Source organism: Drosophila navojoa, chromosome X, assembly GCF_054131105.1.
Source record: "Drosophila navojoa isolate 15081-1374.11 chromosome X, UAZ_NAV_1.0, whole genome shotgun sequence".
Classification (NCBI taxonomy): domain Eukaryota; kingdom Metazoa; phylum Arthropoda; class Insecta; order Diptera; family Drosophilidae; genus Drosophila; species Drosophila navojoa.
The window spans coordinates 3,886,815-3,908,261 of record NC_142895.1 but is presented as its reverse complement, the minus strand read 5'-3'; the positions used below and the strand labels follow the sequence as shown (position 1 = coordinate 3,908,261).

The window sequence follows — 21,447 nt, the reverse complement described above, 5'->3', positions numbered from 1 at the left end:
GTTCACAAAAAGATCTTCAAACAGATCACTTCGAAATGGATCTTTAAATGATGGGAACGCATTGTAAAAGCATTTTTTAAGGATCCTCATATATTGGCATGGATAAACATCTCAGTAAGAGCAAGAGGGCTACATTAAAAGATTCCTGGTATTACCTTTCGCCTTCAGTGCATAAAATATTATAATATGCATTGGTTTCTATTGGTGAGCTCACTGAAGAAGCTGCTGAGGCAATAATTAAGGACGTTAAGATGTTGTTAATTTACTTCAATAATATGTACAAATGTTTTTTCATTTGCCAACCATCTTCAATGGATAGTGGCGTTTATATTTGTAAAGATTATTGCTAACTACTTATTATGATTTTAAAAACTACGATAAAAATTTTTTTTTTTGGCCGCTGTTCTTATACAAGATCGACCACTGTGCAGTGTGGCAAGCGGGCGTATTTTTTTAAATTCTTATAAGTACGTATGTACTATACAGATAGATATGTATATATATGTATGTATATGTCTAAAAAAAAGTCTACGTTGATTTAGTACACGAAATTTCGCATTATAAAAAGGTACGGTATTCTGCAGTCGGTGACAGTCGATTGCTATGTTTGTACTTGTTTTTTAGTTCATCTTATCTATCTCTATGTTCTTTCGTCCACGTAATCTTACAATTCGCATAAGTAAACGATGCTAGATTCAATATTTTGATGTTCTCACAATTGCTGACAAGTTTTTTTCCCTCTAGATGTTTTCTTTTTCTAGGTTTGCCGTTTAAACTGATAGATTTCAATTTTTAGTTTTCAGAGAGACCTACATACATATATCCATGTATATGTATGTATGTATATGTATATGAGTGTATTACTACCATCAAAAATATTGTAAAACGATAAATTTAATAATATTTACACATATAATATAATATAATAGAATTTTTTAGTTTAATACTTAAAAGTAGTTCAATTAAACAGTTTATTCTAGGTAACTGCTAGCTAACTGTTGTTTTTTCTCTTTTTTTTTTCAAAACAAGCCAAGCCCAAATCAAAATAAGCCCAATAAATAACTTTCTTTGATGGCACGAGCTATTGAGAAAAAAGAAAATAAACATAATTAGTTGGTCGCTGTACCATGACATGACCTTTGCCGCATAGGATTGTATGCTGTTCAATTGTTCAAATGCCGCTCGATGTGAGGAAACTGGAGACTAGTCGACGACAACAACAAGAACAACAACAGAGCTGCGGGCATACTATGCATGCATGCATGTGTGTATGCGTATGTGTGTGTGTGTGTGGCCAGCATGCAATCGTACTTACATATATGCAACCACATATGTGCGACAAGTACAAGTATATAGTCTATATAAGCTAGTTAAGCTGCCTATATGTAAGCCCACAGACACACACTAATATATGTATAGGTACATACATATGTATTTGAATAAAGCAGGTACAGACACGGACTGAATGGGTGACTATACAAAAAAAAAAAAAGAAAAAAAAAAATAAATCAAGCTCGGCAAAAATTTTCGATGCTCAGTTTCGACTAAAGCGCTATCCGAAACATCGAATCAGTTTAACGTCAAACGTCGGCGGCATCAAGACAATATAGAATAAAATAAAGCCAAAGCCAAATGCCAAACTAAACTAAACTAAAGCCAACGCTAAATGCGAAAAGCTTAGACTATAAATACACGCACATACACAGCCAAGAATTCATCATTCATACATTCATGCATATAAACATGCATACATGCATACACACATAAGCGTAAGCGAGCATAAAGAAATGTGAAAGATGCGCGCGGTCAACTGAGCAACGGGATTCGGGATTGACATTTTTCTTTCATTTTTTTTTTCTGTTTGTTTTGTATTTGTTTGTGTTTGCCTATTGTCATTGTTGGTGTTGTTGTTCTTGCGGTGCACAAAAGTGTGATAAAGATAAAAGAGAAGTGAGAAGCGTTATTCGCGACTGGCACGAGGCGCGTGCGTGTGAGCGAGATCGCAGGCGCAACTGTGCTGAATGCTGGCGAGGAGCGAGAGCAAGAACAAGAGCGAGACCCGAAGACGAAATTGAAAAAGAAGAAGAAACTAAGTAGGAAGAAAGGCAACGGCGGGCTGACAGTGGCGGCGGCTATTTTATGATTGCCCCTTGATTTATGCCTTCTGCCTTAAACGCGGTCCGACAACGCGAAATGCATTAAGTGACACGCACACACAAACGCGCGCGCGTACACACACACACACAGCGTTGTGTGTGGGTGTGTTTGAGTGTCGCGCCACGCCGCGCCTTGTGCTTTAAATTGCCACCTCCCCCCTACCCATACGATCAAATAGTACCAGCTGCCCCCTGTCGACGCCCCCACCCATCCCTTCACTAAGATCTTCACGACAATTGAAAATAACGCGCGTTCATATAGAGGCTTAAAGCCAGCTACACTCTGTGCGTGTGTGTGTGTACGTATATGTGTGTGGGTGGCTGGTTGCCTGTGTGCGGCTAAGCCGCACAGCCGCTTAAGCGCTGAGAAGAGACGCAAGACAAAGACGGAGACAGCGCGAGGGGACGCCACCAACACCACCAAGCCAGGCAGGCAAATCAACACCATTGAAGTGGAAGCGACAGAGATTGAGATTGAGATTGCGTTTAATATAGCGGCCGCAGCGCAGTTTACGAGTGTCCATCACCACTACAACACCGTGCAGCAATGGAAGACTCTTGGGGTCTTAGCAGCACTACGGGTACGGGCACAAATTACATACTTAAAATCTCAAATAAAATAGATAAAATCAAATATATAAATTGAAAAAAAAAAGAAGAAATACAAAGAAAGTAAATAAGAACAGATCGAGGCTTAACTAACTTAAAAGCCAAATCTCAAATTCAAGCACTCAAAAGGAGGATATAATGAAACAAGTGTTGAAAATATGAAAATACAAATAATTCACTAAATAATCAATAACTGGGATAAATCCATAAGCAGAAAATACAAATTTATGTGCAAATATAAATGTATCTGTATTTTTTTTGTCCTTTTTGTTATGCGGCAAAAATCAAAATGAATTAAGCAATTAGTGTTGATTTAGTGTGCGTGTGTGTGTGTGTGTGTGTGTGTGTGTGTGTGTGTGTGTGTGTGTGTGGGTGGGTGTGTGTGTGTATGTGCAGTGACGTCATACATACATATGTATATATATGTATATATGTGTGTGTATTTCTATCTATCTATATAGTTATATGTAACATATAACTGTAATGTAATTCAAAATGTTCGTCGTCGTCGCTTAGAAATGGATTTTTTTCTGCACATTTGTCGGCGCGTTTTTTGCCGTTTCTTCATCTTTATACATACACATATACACCCACATATGTTTGCTTGAACACATACACACATACTAGCGCATATGATCTATTTATATATATATAAATGTATATATTTAAATATATATATGTATAAATGTGTGTGTGTGTGTGTGTGTGTGTGTGTATGTGTGTATGTGTGTATGTATGTGTCTCGCGTAAACTAAAGCATATGAATCAATTGTCTAAATTGGCTCATTAAGTGAAACTTAATGACATTTACTATGCACAACAAAATACCAACAAAAAGGCAAACAAAAATTTAGAACTAAATCAAAAGACTGAATGTTGTTGTTGCTGCCGTGACTATTGTATAGTTTTCTTTTTACTTTTTGTTGTCGTCGTTGTTGCTGTTGCGGAAAACTTAATTTTTATAGATGACTTCATTTGTATGTGGCTAACGTATAATGCGGCGTATGCGCAATGTGATTAATCATACGCATTGAGCGAGTCCAAAAGCACTCAAAGCTGAAACAAAATAGGTTTTTCCTTAAATTAACAAAAAAAAGTGTTTTACTTTATTTCAATTGGTTTTTAAGTTTGTTCAATGTTTACTAATTGAAATGAAGCTTGTTAAGAGTTTTCAATGCATCATTTTTGAAGTTATTCTGAACTAATCGCAGTTCAGATCAAATCAAAAAATCAAATTTGTACAAACAGCAGAAAATTGTTTTTTTTTTTTTTTTTTTTTTTATGGGTTCATTGTTCGAACGCATTGAAGCGTTGCATAAAAATAAACAACAAAATAAACAGACCTAAAACTAAATTAAAAATGTATTCGAATTACACGCAACTGCAAATGTCATGTCCCATTGCTTAAAGCTCAATCAATTCGACTACTAACGAGCAGTCACATTTAATAAACAGTTATTTACGTTTGGAGCAGTCCCTTTAAAAGCCTCAAAAGCTTGCCGGTTGCTTTCTTGATGAACATAACCTAATTTTTAGATAAAATAAAACAGATACAGATACAGATACAGATACAGATACAGATACAGATACAGATACAGATACAGATACAGATACAGATACAGATACAGATACAGATACAGATACAGATACAGATACAGATACAGATACAGATACAGATACAGATACAGATACAGATACAGATACAGATACAGATACAGATACAGATACAGATACAGATACAGATACAGATACAGATACAGATACAGATACAGATACAGATACAGATACAGATACAGATACAGATACAGATACAGATACAGATACAGATACAGATACAGATACAGATACAGATACAGATACAGATACAGATACAGATACAGATACAGATACAGATACAGATACAGATACAGATACAGATACAGATACAGATACAGATACAGATACAGATACAGATACAGATACAGATACAGATACAGATACAGATACAGATACAGATACAGATACAGATACAGATACAGATACAGATACAGATACAGATACAGATACAGATAGCTTACATAATATGCAGATACAGATGCAAATACTTAAACAGGAGCTTACTACAAGCGAGGCACATTTATTCAGAGATACGGCGCGACGCGATGCGATGCGATGGGATGAGATGAGTTGGGTGCTCTCAAACTTAACTTAAACGATATACAAAAGTCATATTAAAACGCATTGTTGGCGCTGATTTTGCTTATTTATGTACAAAATATCTAATATGAGCTTAAATGTATATTCATCTCTCTCTCTATCCCTCTCTCTCTCTCTCCCTCTCTCTCTCCCTCTCTCTCTCTCTCCCTCTCTCTCTTTCTATCTTTATATACACAATATATGTGCATATAGTGATATATGAATGGACTTTGTGTTTAGTGAAATATTTGTCTGTCTCTCGTGTAAAACAATAAGCAATAAGCAAGCCCCAACGAGGTGTATACGTAATATATATGTGGATATTCAGTTGTGGCCAGTGTTGGACAATGCGAGCAGTTTGTGGATTGTTGTGGCAGCATTATCTAATGCTTTAAGTGGAATACTCTATATACTGTACATACTCTATATAATCTATGTACTCTATGCACTCTTTATAGAGTGTATATACTCTATATAATGTACTCTATGCACTCTATATACTCTATATGCTCTATGTAATCTATATACTCTATATACTATATATACTCTATATACTCTGTATTCTCTATATACTATATAGTCAATTTACTCTATATACTCTATACTCTATACTCTATACTCTTATGTTTCGAATGGGTAGGGTATTTAGTGGCGCTAATGTGTCTGTTATTCAATTAGTGTGAACTTAATTAACTGTGATTGAACATTTCGCTGATTGTTATCCATGTTAAATTGATTATCATTAACACCAACGCGACGTCAGCCGGCGACAACTTCTCTTCGTCGCTGTAAATGCTGATTAAACATTATTGCATTATGCGGGCCGACGCGTCGGTTACAAAATGCGTTCGGGCTCAATTGACCCCCTAAGATGGGACAGACACTGAAAAACTAACTACAAGCTGAAGAAGCAGAAGAAATACTAATGCTCTTGTATACTCGGGATCTGCAGCAAGTGTCAGCCACATTTGGGCTTCTTTTATAGCTTAGTAAATTCCAATGTTGTTGTTGTTGTTCTTCTTCTTCTTGTTCAGTGTATGCTGTATATACGTTTGTTTGTGTACATAGAAGTATTATTGAGCTGTTGGCCGACGTTACGTATCGAAATTGTCTTCAATTGTTTATCGAAATTTATGCAAATTGTCCTACAAATGAAATGACAACAAAAAAAAAAAAAAAAAAAAAAAATTCAAATATACTCTAAATATCCATCTATAGATGTCTTAGACAGGTGTACTAAAAACCATATTTTTATAAATATATAATAATATAAAAATAAAAAAAATAAATAAAATAATATAGTTAATTCTCCCAGCTTAAGTTTTGTTTTTATCCATCTTTAAAACTACTTTTAGACATTTTTAATGAGTTAATGTTTGTTTCATATCAAGTTTTAAAAAATCTTTACAATAATACGAATAGTTAAATGCTTTAAATACAATTGAAACTACATTTATTACTAAATTTGTATAAGGAATTTGTTTATATAATTCCATAAATGATTATATTTATAATATAATGTAATATTTTTTGGTTCTATTCTATCATACCTACTCTATCTATATTTTAATGAAACATCCCAAGACGTTAGTTTTTGAGATACCGGAAAATGCATATTTGCCTTTTCACATCCCTATCTGAGGATATAGTCAAATATATATTCCAAATTGCAAGTTTCTAACTGAGTTTGGCATTGATAAGGACAGACGGTCAGAAGGATGGATATTGCACAAACCCAATATACTCATTACACATTTGTGAATGAGTATAAAGATACATATAATATTTTATAATACAAACTTAACACTCGATTTTCATCGACTTGTAATCATATTCTAACTATCGTAAATATGATAGAGAAAGAATTGTTTACGTACCTACTACGGGTATGAGTAACGATCTCATTTAAGTAGTGCACCAAATGTTGTTTGTGTTTTCTAATTTTTTGTAATTTATCGGTCAAGTTTTGTTTTTTTTCTCGTATTTGTTGTTGTCTGTGTGTTTTTCTAGAACGCCGCCGTGCGTCGCTTTTTATTATTCAATTTGTTGATATCGAGAGATCAAAGCGCTTCTCGTATTTATTGTTTCCGTTGCTCGATAGTGCTATAGAATAGACTATCCAGCGATCCAACGGAACTCGACTCAACTCAACTCAAGTCAACTCAGCTGAAGCTCAGCTCAGTTGATCGATAATCAAGTGAAGTCGTCTACCCGCAATTGATATCGCTATCCGAATCGTGCACGAATCAAGCACTCAGAACTTCGGCTCTTGTCGCCGATGCAATTTCAAGCGAGTATATTTGTTTTGACTTTGGGAATTCGAATTTGGCACTTTAACTTGGAAATCACATTTATCTTGATAATGATTGGAAATAGATTAGTCAAAATACCTAAATATCTCTGTCTATTGTCTCTCTTTTTCTCTATATTATTTTCTAGATGTATGTATATAGTATATTTGTATGTGTGTGTATGTATACTCTCCCTAGCAGGTCTAAATTTTGAACATCTGATACTACTTGTTCAGATGCTTCAGTAATATCTCTTATATCTCTCTCGTATAAATCAACTTTTCATTCAAAGAATATTATGAATTTGATATATCTATATATCGAACAGTTTTTTGGCTAGACTGAAAACATCTTAGAGACCCTAAGCAATATGACTGTTCCATGAGCGAGTATTACGTAGTCGATTGGACTCGCACTTGTTGGTTTTTTGTTTTTTTTTATTATGAGTGTTGATTGTTGTCGATTCCTTAGGTGGGATCTCTCTGTGGACAGAGTCTTGTGGTGGTTCTTGATGCTTTGCCGTTTTAGTTCTTTACCGGCGCTTGAGAGCAAGAAGCGAGAAACTGTGACTAAACAAATAAATAAATACAAAAATAAAAATAGACATATATATATATATGCTCGAAAACGGCACGAAATATCGAAATAATTAAAGTGACAAACGTAAACATGAAATGTGCGCATTGCGATTATTTATTAACATCATCTATAAATACTACGAACTCTGCACAGACGTTGATCTCTTAATTGATGCCTAAAGATCTGTGAACTCTGTGTGTTAAACGAGCATGAAATTGAATAGACCTAACATTAATTAATCAAGCGATTATTCCAATTCGCACGTAAAGCTCTTAAAACCCATTTGTAAACAAAAACTCTATCAATTTCGTAGTATCATCAATAATTGTTGGCTGTCTGATGATAGATGCTTAAGTTGAATTATTGACTTTTTTTTGTTTTTTTTTTTTGTGTGTTATTGGTGTATTACCAAGAATAATACGAGTTTCGGAGATATCAATAATTTGTATTTTTTATTCAGCTCCAAATGGAGCGCTCAAAAGTAGGCAATATATTGCGAGCTATAAGTGGAGAGTGAAGATAAAAGTGAAGTTGCAGATAAATAATGAATAATGAGTAATGAAGGATGAATGAGGGATAATGAGAAGTGAATAATAATGAATAATGAATGATAAATATTGAACAATGAATAATGAAGAAATGATAGTGAGTGTAGAATGAATAAATGAATAATGAAATATGAATAAATTGATGAGCTATGAATGATGATTGTGACAACGAAATATTGATGAATAAGTAACGAATTTTTTATAGTGAATGATAGTAATAATTATTATAAAATTAATGATGAACAACGAATAATCAATATTAAACAAAAAACTATTGACTAATGAGAGTAATATATGATCAATAAAAATTGTGAATAGTTGATAATGGGCTATGACCGAACCAGTAATGAATAATGATTATGACTAATGATCATGACTAATGAACCATAAACTGATTGTGCTCTCGGCTTGATCTCTTCACAGATATAAATTGCACTCAGCCCGCCATTGATGATTTCCCCAGAGATCTATTCACGGAGGCGCAGAGACAGTCCGGTGCTGTTGTACTTCATGTTATAGCCAGTTTATATTTATTTGTAGCATTAGCAGTAGTATGTGATGAGTACTTTGTGCCAGCTGTTGAGAAAATATGTGCAGGTAATACTACTACAGGCGATTTCCAGTAGAGTCAACTCAGTCACTCATATGCTGAATCTATCTATCGCCTTTAGCACTCAATATGTCCAATGATGTGGCGGGCGCCACGTTTATGGCCGCGGCCACATCAGCGCCAGAGCTCTTTGTCAATGTGATAGGCACATTTATCACGGAGGGCGACATCGGAGTGGGCACCATTGTGGGCTCCGCGGTATTCAACATACTCGCTGTGGCCGCCTGTTGCGGCATCGGTGCTGGCATGGTAAGGCTCTCTACAACTACCAATGGAATGGCTCTCCTTGTGGCTAATATGATCTATGATTTCAACAGACTATACCGTTGGATTGGTGGCCTCTAACGAGAGATAGCATCGCCTATGGCATTACGGTCGCCATTCTCATCTGTGTGATGCACGATGAGCGCGTCGAATGGTATGAAGCATTGATTCTGGTATCGCTCTATGCGGTCTATTTGGCAGTCATGTATTTCGATAAATCCTTTCAAAAGTGCGCCAAAGGTGAGTCCAACAACGGGAACCAGAAACACACACGCACACACACACGGAAAGTAAACACCAGAGCATTACGAGAAGCATTATCAGCTCTGTTTATTGTCCAAACTAGAGCTGAGATCTGAGAATTAAAATGTAAAGATTTAGACTTAAACAAGAGATAGTATGTGAATATTGGATATGAGCTATTAGGAAAGTCCATTTAGTGACATGTTCTCGTAAAATTAGTAAAGACAGCTTGAAGTATGGATTTTACGGAGTGATTGAGCAATTGACAGGAATTTTTTATCTAAGAGTTAAGTTAACTTGAGAGTAAAGCTAATTTCTTGTCAGAAGACATCTCTGAGCAGTGAGAAGAGTAATGGATTGCCTATGCTAACTTTGACATGAGCTTTTGACAGCAACTTTATTCTATATGTATTCTATATTAACATAGACATGAGCTCTTAACAGTAACTTAATTTATATAAGGAAGTCAACTATATGATCAGCTATATATGTATATCTCAGATTAGGTTGAGTTTAATAGACCATCAGTGGAGTGGTTTAAGTTTGTCATTCAGATTTGATAGGATGTTCTATATCGATGAGATTGAACTGGATGTGAGCTATAGATTTGAAACTTTGCTTGATTGAAAGCAAAGGCGAATTTAATATTAAGCAGATGTAATCAAATTTAAGTCAAATAATAGCATGTAACTTTGATATGTAGAAAAGACAAGTTTAACTTTTAACAGGAACATAGACTTCCGTAGAAACCTTCCATGGAATATAGACTTCCATGGATGTGAAGAACATATTATGTGTATACTGACATAAGGCAGATGAGCCAGAGAGATTTTAATATGATTTTAATATGACATGAGTACTTGACAAAAGCCTAAAAGCACTAATTGTAGTTTATATCAAAACAGAGAGCGAGAGAGAGAGAGAGAGAGAGAGAGGAAGACAGACAGATAGTGAGAGACAGAAATATCAATAGAAGGCAGAGCATATAGAAACATACATAGCCTACACACATCTACACACACCTATACACACATGCACCCATACACATACCCACACACACTCACACACTCAAGCAATACATAACAGAAGTACCAACTCTCACACACAGGTGGCGTTAAGCAGGCGCGTTCGCGCAGCCGCTCCTCCAACTGCAGCATACACACAAAGAACAGCAATGAGAAGGAACCAGGTACAGCAAATACACATCGAAAACAAAGAAATACCCTGCATACATGGCATATCGGGTAGTTCAAGGCTAATTGAATCTTGTTTGGCATTTCGCAGAGCTCGTGGAGAATCGCATTTGCCATAATATGGCCAGCATTCAGCTGAATGGCGGCCTGAACAACGATCAGGCCAAGGTCAGCAGCGGCACAGCAGCCGGAGCTGGCTCTGGTGCTGCTCCAGGAGCTGGCGATGCAGCTGCAGCCGCTGGCGCAGGAGCTGGAGCCGGAGTCGGCGCAGCTGGAACTGGAGCTGGAGCAGGAACTGGGGCTGCCATTGCACCGGTCGCCATCATGGACAATGCAGATGCCGAGGCACAATTGGCTGTTGTTGCGGCGGCAGCAGCTGCCGTCGAGGAGCCCGAACAGGAGGGCTACTCGCTGCTGACATACCCGAAGGGCACCAGCTGCTTTGCCCAGTTCACCTGGATCATTATCTGGCCGATACACCTGCTCTTCCGCATCGCGATACCCGATTGCAAAAAGGCCAAGAATAATAAGATCTTTCCGCTTACGTTCATCATGTGCATTGTCTGGATTGGATCCCTCTCGTACTTCGTTGCGTGGATGATAACCATAATTGGTGAGTGGATTATCGACATTACGGCATGAACTGATTCATGGCATAAACTTAGTTACATTGATAAGGGGTATTCCCTATATGAGCCATATTCGATTTTGAGATTCTTTAAGCCTATTTGTTATAGATATATACATAAGCAGATATGGGTTCTGACGGACAGATCTCTATCTAGACTGATCTCTATCTATCGGAAGTACAGCCGAACGGACAATAGCTAACACAAGATGGTTTTACTTTGGAAAAACATTATGTTATTCATGAAAACAAGATCTTACATGCAGCATCATTTCATATGGAACTTGCAATTCGCAATAGGAGCTTTGGTTAAGACATTCTGCATCTGCTTTCAAGTGCTGTCTCGCATTAGTCTTCAAGTTTAGTCTTGCTTGAATGTAGAACATTTCTAGCACACGTTTCTTGTGTACCTCGAATTTAGTGGTACTTGGTTACAAGACTTCCGATATACATTCAAGTAGTATTATATGTTCAGTCCGTCCTTCTTTCTCCCTCATTTAAAGGTGTAATATCTAAACCCTAGAGAGCTCTAGCTCTAGCTCTCTGTTATGTTCGATTTGTTTGTTCTGCCCTACCCGTATTTTATAATGCTTCCTCTTCTCTATTTTTAATTATAGTGTGCTGTCCTAGCTCTAATGCCAACTGCAGCCAAAGCTCTCAATTTTGTTGAAGATTCCATGTCTTTCCATAGCAAAGAGCTCCAGTGGGTATTACTGCTGTCTCCGAACCACTATCCTCTCTGCTCTCATTTGCAGTGATGGAACCGCTCTCCACCTCATTTCAAATTCGAATGCATCCACCCATACATCACTAACTCCTTGTAAAAGTTCCAAGCATCGGCAGACTTTACTAGGTTACGATATTTCCGACGATGATATTTTCAGCCTTAGATGTAAGAGTAGTAGTGCTATTACTAGCATTAGTATTATTATCACCATCATTGCTCAATTGATTGTCTTTTGCTTTTGTCTTTCTCTCATCAGGCGATACACTTAAGATACCCGATTCGGTGATGGGCATTACGTTCCTGGCAGCCGGCACCAGTGTACCCGAGGCCGTGTCCAGCGTGATTGTGGCCAAGCGCGGTGAGTGTTGTGGCTAACTGCATTCAGTTGTAGAGACGGTCCGAGAGTAGGGCCTCGATTAAGTTTTGAGATGCTGATGTGCTGTATGTGGAATATTCTTGTTCGATTCGGTTGTCGTTGCAGGTCATGGATCGATGGGTATTTGCAATTCGATTGGCTCGAACACGTTCGATATACTGCTCTGCCTGGGCGTGCCCTGGCTGATCAAGGCGGTCTTCTTTCCGATACAGTCCGGCCAGAACTACGTGGCCATCAACTCCGCTGGCCTCGAATACTCGGCCATCACACTGCTCTCGACGCTCTTTCTGCTCTATCTGACCTTCTCGATGAACAAGTTCAAGCTGGACACGAAGGTGGGCATCGCGTGCCTGGTCATCTATTTGGTATTCATGGTATTTGCCTCGCTCATCGAGCTCAATGTGTTCTTTCGCGTCAATCTGCCAACATGCGGACGTTCATGAGCTGGAGTCAGAGTTGGAGTTGGAGTTGGTGTGGGAGCTGGAGCTAAAGCCGAAACTAGAGCTGTAGCTGGAGCTGGAGCTGGAGCTGTAGCTGGAACTAGTACTGCAATTTGGAGCTGGAACTGGAGATGGCCGTGCAGTCGTTTTAATTAATTAATTAATATGTATTTCCTGTTCTATTTCTATCTACCTTGATAGTTGAGTTACCTTTATGCTACTACGTTATGCTGTTATTGTAATACGTTTTTTTTTTTTTATTATTATTATTATTAAAGTAGAGGAAACTCTTGCCCCAAAGTGACATGAAATGAGAACAAAAACAAAAGCAAAACCAAACAACAACAAAAAAAAAAAAAAAACCAAAAAAACAAAACAAATTCCATAATGTATTTATATGATTAATATATGAGATTTAACAAAAGAATACGATATCATGTAGTTTCTTCTTCTTCTCCTTCTCCATCTTCTAATAATCGGGTTTCAACAGGACTATTAATTGGAGAATTCGCCCAAGTTAAGAGATATTTAAGTCAAAAGTGATGCATATGAAATCTGTTTGCTTATCGATATAAATCGATCTTAAGCTAGACTCTTACGTGAGCGTAAGTAAGTATTCATAGGTATAAATACATATACGTCTATATCTCGCTTCGGTTTATGTAAGAATATTCCGCAATCCGACAGAGGAGGGGTAGGAAAACCCATTACACATATATACGATATACTTGATTTCATTCGATAACTCTCTCTCTCTCTCTCTCGTCTCGTATCGTAGATCTAGTTACATTTGCATAACTCAGCGAGGCTATCAAAATAAAAGTACTAAAAGAATATTAATTTTGTTCTCATATTTGAATGTGATGTTTTGTTTATTTTTTGTGTATATAATATGGAAGCAATCAAATCAATGTCTGTATTAACCCACGATATATTTCTATGGGATGGTAAGCAAACTGATCGAAGTCCTCAAATAGTTAGATCGAGTTATACCATGTCAATCATTGAACAGCGGAATTCTCATCGCCCACGAACGACACCCCGAACTGTACGTTGCCATCGATAGTTGAGTTCCCCAACGTAATGCGGAAGAAGTCAGCCGGTTATACGGTAGCGTGTGTATTTATTAGCATATACATTTTTATCACCTTGGCTATTCTCTGCGAAACCTATCTGATCCCATCCATCGAACGTCTATGCTATAGTAGGTATTCGCCAATCGGATTCAATCCAAGCCCTATGTATTTTCTTTCTTTCCATTCATCCATTTGTTCAGCTCTAAAGATGACCTATGATGTGGCGGGTGCCACATTCATGGCAGCTGCTACTTCGGCACCAGAACTCTTTGTTTGCCTTGTGGCCACGCTCATCGCCAAGGGCGACATAGGCATTGGAACCATTATCGGCTCTTCCGTCTTCAATGTTCTTGCCATTGCGGCCCTGTGTGGCGTATTTTCGGGTGTGGTACGCTCAAAGGGAGATATACACAGAGAAAGAGAGAGAGAGTGAGAGAGAGAGAGAAAGAAGTAGAGAGAGAGAGAGAGAGAATAAGAAGAGATCATGATATGTGTATGCCCTATCATGATATCTTTCTCTTGATTTTTCTTTCTATCCCCATATCTTCCTATCTATTCTCCTCTCTCTCTCTCTCTCTCTCCCTCTCTCTCTCTCCCTCTTTCTCTCTCTCTATCTCTCACCCTCACCCTCTCTTTCTAACACTCTCTCTTTTGCAGTACACGAAATTGGATTGGTGGCCAATAACTAGAGATTGCTTCTGGTATCTATTGACAATATGTATGCTCTTTGGCGTATTATACGATAGCAGAGTTGAACTCCACGAGGCCATTATCTTGTTTTTAATGTATTTCGTATATTTAATTGAATTGATATTTGATCGAAAGATCCAAAGTATATGTCGCAGTAAATATCTTTTAGAATAGATATTATATGCATATAATAATTTCAGTTCTAAAATTGGTTAAATGCATTTACAGAGGTGGATGTGGAGAAGGATACACTAACTGAGAATCCGATGACTCGTGAGGAAGATCCATTGAAATCGTTCAAGGAAATCGTTTGTGGCTTCCCAAAGAAAGAGGAAAAGGCCTATCACAAGGTCTGGTTTGCCATCAAATATCCAGCTATACTATTGCTGGCGGTGACAACGCCCAGTGCGCGATCGATCTACGTTTTCTGCTTGTTAATGGCCATTGCCTGGATTAGTGTTTTATCGTATCTGGTCACCTGGTCCCTCACCATCGTTGGCCACAACATCGGAGTGCCCGACTCGATCATGGGTCTCACCGTACTGGCATTCGGTACCAGTGTACCCGAAGGGGTATCCTCCTTCATTGTTGTCCGAAAAGGTACGTGTTTCTTTCTCATTTTCCGAATCTGAATTCGATTAGTCGCATATTATTTGCCAACAGCGTTCTAGCCTCTTGATTTCCGAATAGATGTTCGATTTCTGATTTTCGATTTACTTTTTGTATAGGAAACAATAAATGCTGCACCGCTCTGTAATATCTTTATGAAGCTTTCATTAGACCTTAGGGATACAAGTTCGAATTGCTTAACGTCAAATCCAAAAACTTGTTTGGCTTCGAATACAGGGTATCTGCTGGTCGGGCGCTTCCGACTAGAGAGCTCCTACTGGTGTTTCACTGTTTTTATTTTCTTAAGGCTACGGCTCGATGGCAATGTGCAATGCAATCGGATCGAACACTTTCGACATCTTCATCTGCATGGGTTTGCCCTGGCTGATTGCCGTGGCGATCGAAAAGAAGGATATTCACGTCAACTCGGATGGACTGGCCATCAACGTTGGCGTTCTGATCCTGACGGGCGCCATCGCCTATTTCAGCTTGCTTGGGACCAAGTTTGTTTTGGGCAAAATCGTTGGCTGGATTTGCTTGGTCAGCTATGTAGCCTTCCTTATCGTGGCTATCACTTTGGAGCTGATCAAATTGAAGCCAGTCTGTGACATCGAGTCGGGGTATTATTCATACTATACTAAGTAGGACTCCAAATTCTCAATGTTATCAAATATGTGGAAAATGCTATGTGATGAATATACAGCTGCGAAAAATAAAATAGCACCACTTGCATATTCAGAGTTTGAGGAGCTCTCCTGGACACATTTATCAATGTATTGATGTAATTTTTTCACTCAGATAAGCAGAAATTTATTAGTTATTACGGCAAAAAAAGAATTATTACAAAAATATTCATAGTTTTTATATAATAACTAATTCATTTCTGCTTATCTGAGTGAAAAAATTACATCAATACATTGATAAATGTGTCCAGGAGAACTCCTCAAACTCTGAATATGCAAGTGGTGCTATTTTATTTTTCGCAGCTATATATACATACATAATTCTTTTGCCTCACTTTCAGGTTATTTGAATTGCCTTTCGATCCGATCCGATGGCGAATTGTACGCCATATTGTTAGAAAGTTGGATTGACGCATCTATCTGGTATATAGATCAGAATGTTTAGCTGTTTGCGGGGCACGCGCAAAGCAACGATGACGTCAATTCGAGGCATTGTTATGACATCAATACAGCTACTCGAATTGTCATTGTCGAAGACTTATATACTATAGGACTATATATACTACACATAAATCTGAAGATAAGTGCACAGGTCTGCAGCTGTGTGCGTGTCTGTTTATAATTTATATTATTGATAAGACTTTCGCAGGCACATTTAAAAACCAAAACAGTTATAGATACAGATACTCCAAGTATATATATATATATATTATATGTATATATAGAGATATAGCTGTCGGTATGTGAAAGGTTCCGTTTTCGATACCACAACGTAGAGAATTGCCTTTGGCATCTATGACTATCTTAGAGACCCCAAGTTTATCTCAACTCTCGACCATATCATATCTATGTTATATCATATCTTTATCATATTTTATCATTTCCCACACGCTTACCGTGTATATCTTGGATTCGCTGCACGCACTTGGCAACCAGATCTGCCGAATCTACCGATAAGCCGTAATTAACATTATTTTCTGGACTAACTCGTGACCATAAAAGTTTGTTGAGAGTTTTGTGTGGGTGCCGATTGAAGTCAAGTCCTCTAATCTCGATTGCAGCCCATTTACAATGTCAAATTCGAGTGTTTTTCTCAGCTCGATAAGCAACAACATAGCCAAAAGTTTTCTAGGCAACAGCCCAAAGGCCCACATGCAAACACCCTGTATGAAATGGATAATATTAGACTATTTTATAGACGCCACGAAGAGCTATATGCAAAATTCTAATATTCTAAATCTGATAATTTTTTATAGATTTTCGATTTATTTCGTATATATATGAAGGTCTGCTATAAATCATATATGTAGGTTACATAGGACTATCTCCACATCTATTAGAGTCGAATCTGTGATCAATTGACTTTGAGTATGGCTAGATCTGTCCAAGAATATGCATATACAGGATATAGATACATCTATTGAGCGCCAATCCAAGCTCCATAACCATCTACCCTAGGGGTACAGGGTATCAACGAAAAGACTCCATCAGAAAATTTAGTCAAAGGCTGATTAAAGCAATACCTTATTTGATAATATACTTAAGATTAAAATATGGTCTTATATGTGAATATATATACATATATACATATATATATATACTTTAAATATATACTAGAAGTAATAAAATCGATTCGGCTAAATTAAGATCAATCTAAATTATGTGAATTTGAGTCAGAATGAATTTTGGCTTGTGTAGGTGGATGGTCAACTAGGAATTCTAATCGACGGAATAACAATTGAGGCAAGTAGCCAATAAATGTGCTCGTTATTTTTATGTGCTGGCATTTTTTTTTTTGTTTTTGGTTTTTTCAAATGGGGCCCTGATTAAATATTAACAATAAATTAGCTTCTTTTCATTATAGAAAAAATCAATCTTGGCATAAATCTGAATGGTTATAATTACCTGAGCTAATAATATACAATTTTTGGAGTACTTAGCTCGCATCTATCTAACGGAATATATAGGCTACAGTGTTGAACGAATTCGTTACTCGAAATTGGGGTATATCAATGAGGTCATCGTGAATAGATATGGATATATGTACTTAATAGTTTCCGATTGGCTCATCGTGCGGCTTGACGATTGATTGGTACGTGGGCTCTATTGCATTGCACTTGATTGATTGATTAGTCGACTGACTGATTGGTTGAGTGATGAAGTGATTGATGGATTGATTGATAGCCTAATCAATCTAGCTAAATGAATGTACGATTGATGGCCTGACCAACTGGTTGATTGACTGATTGAATAATGAACTGTAAGATTGATGATTGGTCGATTGACCTGCACGCAGTCATTAAGGTTGATTGACTGACTGCCGATGATTGATCAGCTAGATTGATTGACTCGTTGATACATAGACAGAGTGATTGAGCTGATTGATTGAATGATTGAGATATTAATTCAAAAACTGATTGACCGACTGACAGACTCATAAATAAGATGACTGATTGATGATGAATGATTGACTAGCTACTTGATTGATAGACTGACTGCGTGATTGATGACTTGTATGAATGACTGGTTGATTGATTGCAGATTGATTGATAGTTCAATGATCAAATAGCTAACTGATTGACCGATCAATAGATTGCCTGGTGTATTCCCAGGTTAGATTAAATTGCTTGATTGACTGATGGATTGATTGAGTTTACGTACTCAACGTGCCATAGGAAATGAAATAACCTTCGGCACAGTTTCAAACTGTCCTGCTATAATAAAATTGTGCAAAAGTAAAGTTCACTCCGGTTTCATATGGAAGCCATAGCCTGAGTAATCGAGCCGTGACCTTTAAATCAGTCTCAAGTGTAAGGCAACGCGGACAACAGTGTTGAATAATATTACAGAATAGTATTGATGGACATATCTATCGAAAATACTTAGCAGCCAGACAGCTAGTTAAGTTTAGAGACCCGCCGCTAAGACCGGCACTTAAACTGTCTATCAGAATTTTAGGCCCATATACCTGTTGTATTTTTATTCTACAACTCTTTGGGGTAGCTTAGAAGTTGCATGATATATGACAGGGAATTGTTGGTAACGACTACGCCACTGATTTGTTTGTGGTAGAAATGACGTCTATGCCGTAGACTCACAACAAGTATGACGTCCATTGAGAAAGAAGTCGAAAGACTCTTGTATTATAGAAAACAAAAGTACAATGCTAATCAATGGGCTGCCTGATTTGATTGTTCGCTAATCTTCCAGATATGATAAAAAGAAATCTATATAAAAATAAACACGCTCCAAACAAAATAGTGAACCGTTTTGGGTATTTACCCTTAGGGATTACTTCTCACATGCTGCGCCGAGAAAATCTTAAAACCGTCTCAAATTTGATTTCAGGACTTAAGCAAGCGAAACAAGTAAACCCTTATAGATCCTGAAATCTCTAGATGATAATGATGATATCATGAGTTGATTGGATAATGTATGATATGATGTGATATGATCTTATATGATATGTAGTAGTATAATTTTCATTAAAAAAATAAGAAAGTAAGAAAATTAGAGTATTTCGAAACCTATTTTGTTTATAATACATATGCATACACATCTAGATTTCTATCATTCAGGAAGTACAAAGAACAATATATATTTAAAGAACACCTGCGATTATTATAAATAACAAAAATATAGCCTATAAAAAGTGCAACCAAGATTTTAGATTGCACAAAAAATGAGTGCGAAAATATGTGTATAAAATTATTTAAAAATATCTATATACATACATATGTATGTGTGCTCAATAAATCCAATATACAGTATATATAATTTGTTTGCCTTTAGTAATATTTGATGCTTATAGAGGTACAGCAAGAAAGAAAAGAAAAAGTATGCGTCAGCCAGCTAAGCTAGGTAGTACCCGCTATAAATGTACATATATCTATATATAGTCGATACATATATATTGATATATGCATGTAGAGATAGCATTCTTTTGTCAATGAGGTATTTTGCAAATGGTTTATTAAATATTTCCCCAATTTGTAATAAAAAGGGAAATAAAGTTAACTCCCCGCGTCAAATCGGATATATGTAACTAAATATAGAAAGCTAAGCATCAGCACTGATGCAGCACATTTGATCGATGTGATATTACCTATGGTAAAAGCACATATTGAACTTAGCCCGAAGCAAAGGGAAGTACAATACAAAAAAGTAATTAATGTAGAATTGTTCGATCTAGCGTTTGGTGTTGTTGTTCAGGACGGCAAACTGCATGTCGAGCTAATTATATTTATATATGCATCTATGAAAGTGAAACTGTTGAATGCGCTGGCCCGTCTAGCGACCAGCTGATCCCAGCCGATCAGTGAGAGGTACGGATTGGCGATCAATGATCAAATGTCGCACGTGAATCCTATAAATAGTTTCAGAGACGATCTTTCCAATTAAGTGTGAAAATACCCAAAGTCTTTCAATTGATTACAGCAAATGCAAACTCACACCTACACACACACACACACACGCATACAAATGAGCTGGAGAGCTGGACGGCAATAGATTGATAAACATTGCATTGCAATTGTTGTTTTTTTTTCGCTCTTATCAAAACGATATCGTCTATATTAATGAGTGCGCGTTACAAGCCCTGCTCTCTATGCAACATGTGTCTGCGAGTGAGTGGTACGACTAGCGAGTACCCTAGACCTAGATCCACTTGCTAGTTAGATCTCTGATAACTCCGTTGTCAAATGAAATTTACAGTAATTTTTTGTATATATGTTAGTAATACTCAAATGAAGACTAAAATATTTACACTCACTTTCATCGATTATTTCTCATAAATCGATGGATAAATCGATACCTTAACTATATCAGCTCGCCCATATTTCATGCAATTCAATGTATACAGACGTTCAGATATTTCATATAGTTAAATATATAACGACTTTTCGATATTTCATATAGTCAAGATGAGAAATTTAATAAATTGTGTGAACCTGGAAGAACATCTACATATATTGTATGAATTGTATGAATCACATACATACATACATACATATGCATACGAAAATGTGTAATATCATAGATTTACATACATATAAAAACTTGTATTATAATGTGGATGGGATAGTCTGTACTATCCGTGACTTCCGCTTGTCTAAAACTATAGAGTATAAACAGCATAATGCGCCAATTGATACCAAGAAGCAGCTACACACACAGTCACACACACACACACACACTCACACGAAATCAATAAAAATCAGTGAATTACAAATAATCGAAAATCGAAAAAACTTGAGTTATGTATGTGTAGCCGACAAGCAGATATCCTATGTCTCCATACGAACCTAACCAAACTTTCAACTGTTTTTCGGTTTTAATCAGACTAATAAATATTTTGTTCGATATTTCGAAAATGTAATAAATTATTAATACAAATTTTAAGTTTTCGTTCGTTACAATTAAAATATAATAAATATGAAATTTTTTTAAAGCAAAATAGTATACATAGGTATCAGAATAAATGCATTGCATGCATTGATCATGAATGATCATGAATATGCACTATGTATGCTACAGATACAGTTTTGTCTG

At 36.8% G+C, this 21,447-nt stretch overlaps 2 protein-coding genes across 5 annotated transcripts; both read left to right on the top strand.

Moving 5' to 3' along the window:
* Positions 1-1,566: 1,566 nt before the first annotated feature.
* zyd (sodium/potassium/calcium exchanger zydeco) lies at positions 1,567-13,181 on the top strand. Of its 4 annotated transcripts, none has more exons than XM_089263744.1 (8): positions 1,569-2,737; positions 8,782-8,955; positions 9,030-9,217; positions 9,286-9,472; positions 10,584-10,664; positions 10,760-11,281; positions 12,280-12,381; positions 12,505-13,181. In XM_089263744.1, exons 1-8 carry the CDS (start codon positions 2,704-2,706, stop codon positions 12,840-12,842), a joined length of 1,626 nt encoding a protein of 541 aa, XP_089119870.1. In that variant the 5' UTR covers positions 1,569-2,703; the 3' UTR covers positions 12,843-13,181. The 4 variants fall into 4 exon arrangements, with proteins under 4 accessions (XP_089119871.1, XP_089119870.1, XP_017965686.1 ...); XM_018110196.3 differs by lacking the exon at positions 1,569-2,737 and adding an exon at positions 7,737-7,907; XM_089263745.1 differs by lacking the exon at positions 10,584-10,664 and having other exon boundaries at positions 1,567-2,737.
* A 535-nt stretch (positions 13,182-13,716) lies between these two features.
* LOC108655571 (sodium/potassium/calcium exchanger 5) lies at positions 13,717-15,891 on the top strand. The gene is made up of 6 exons (XM_030387864.2): positions 13,717-13,786; positions 13,852-14,043; positions 14,116-14,303; positions 14,573-14,759; positions 14,834-15,205; positions 15,522-15,891. The coding sequence occupies exons 1-6, from the start codon at positions 13,732-13,734 to the stop codon at positions 15,857-15,859; spliced, it is 1,332 nt and encodes a 443-aa protein (XP_030243724.2). The 5' UTR covers positions 13,717-13,731; the 3' UTR covers positions 15,860-15,891.
* The last annotated feature ends 5,556 nt before the right edge of the window (positions 15,892-21,447 follow it).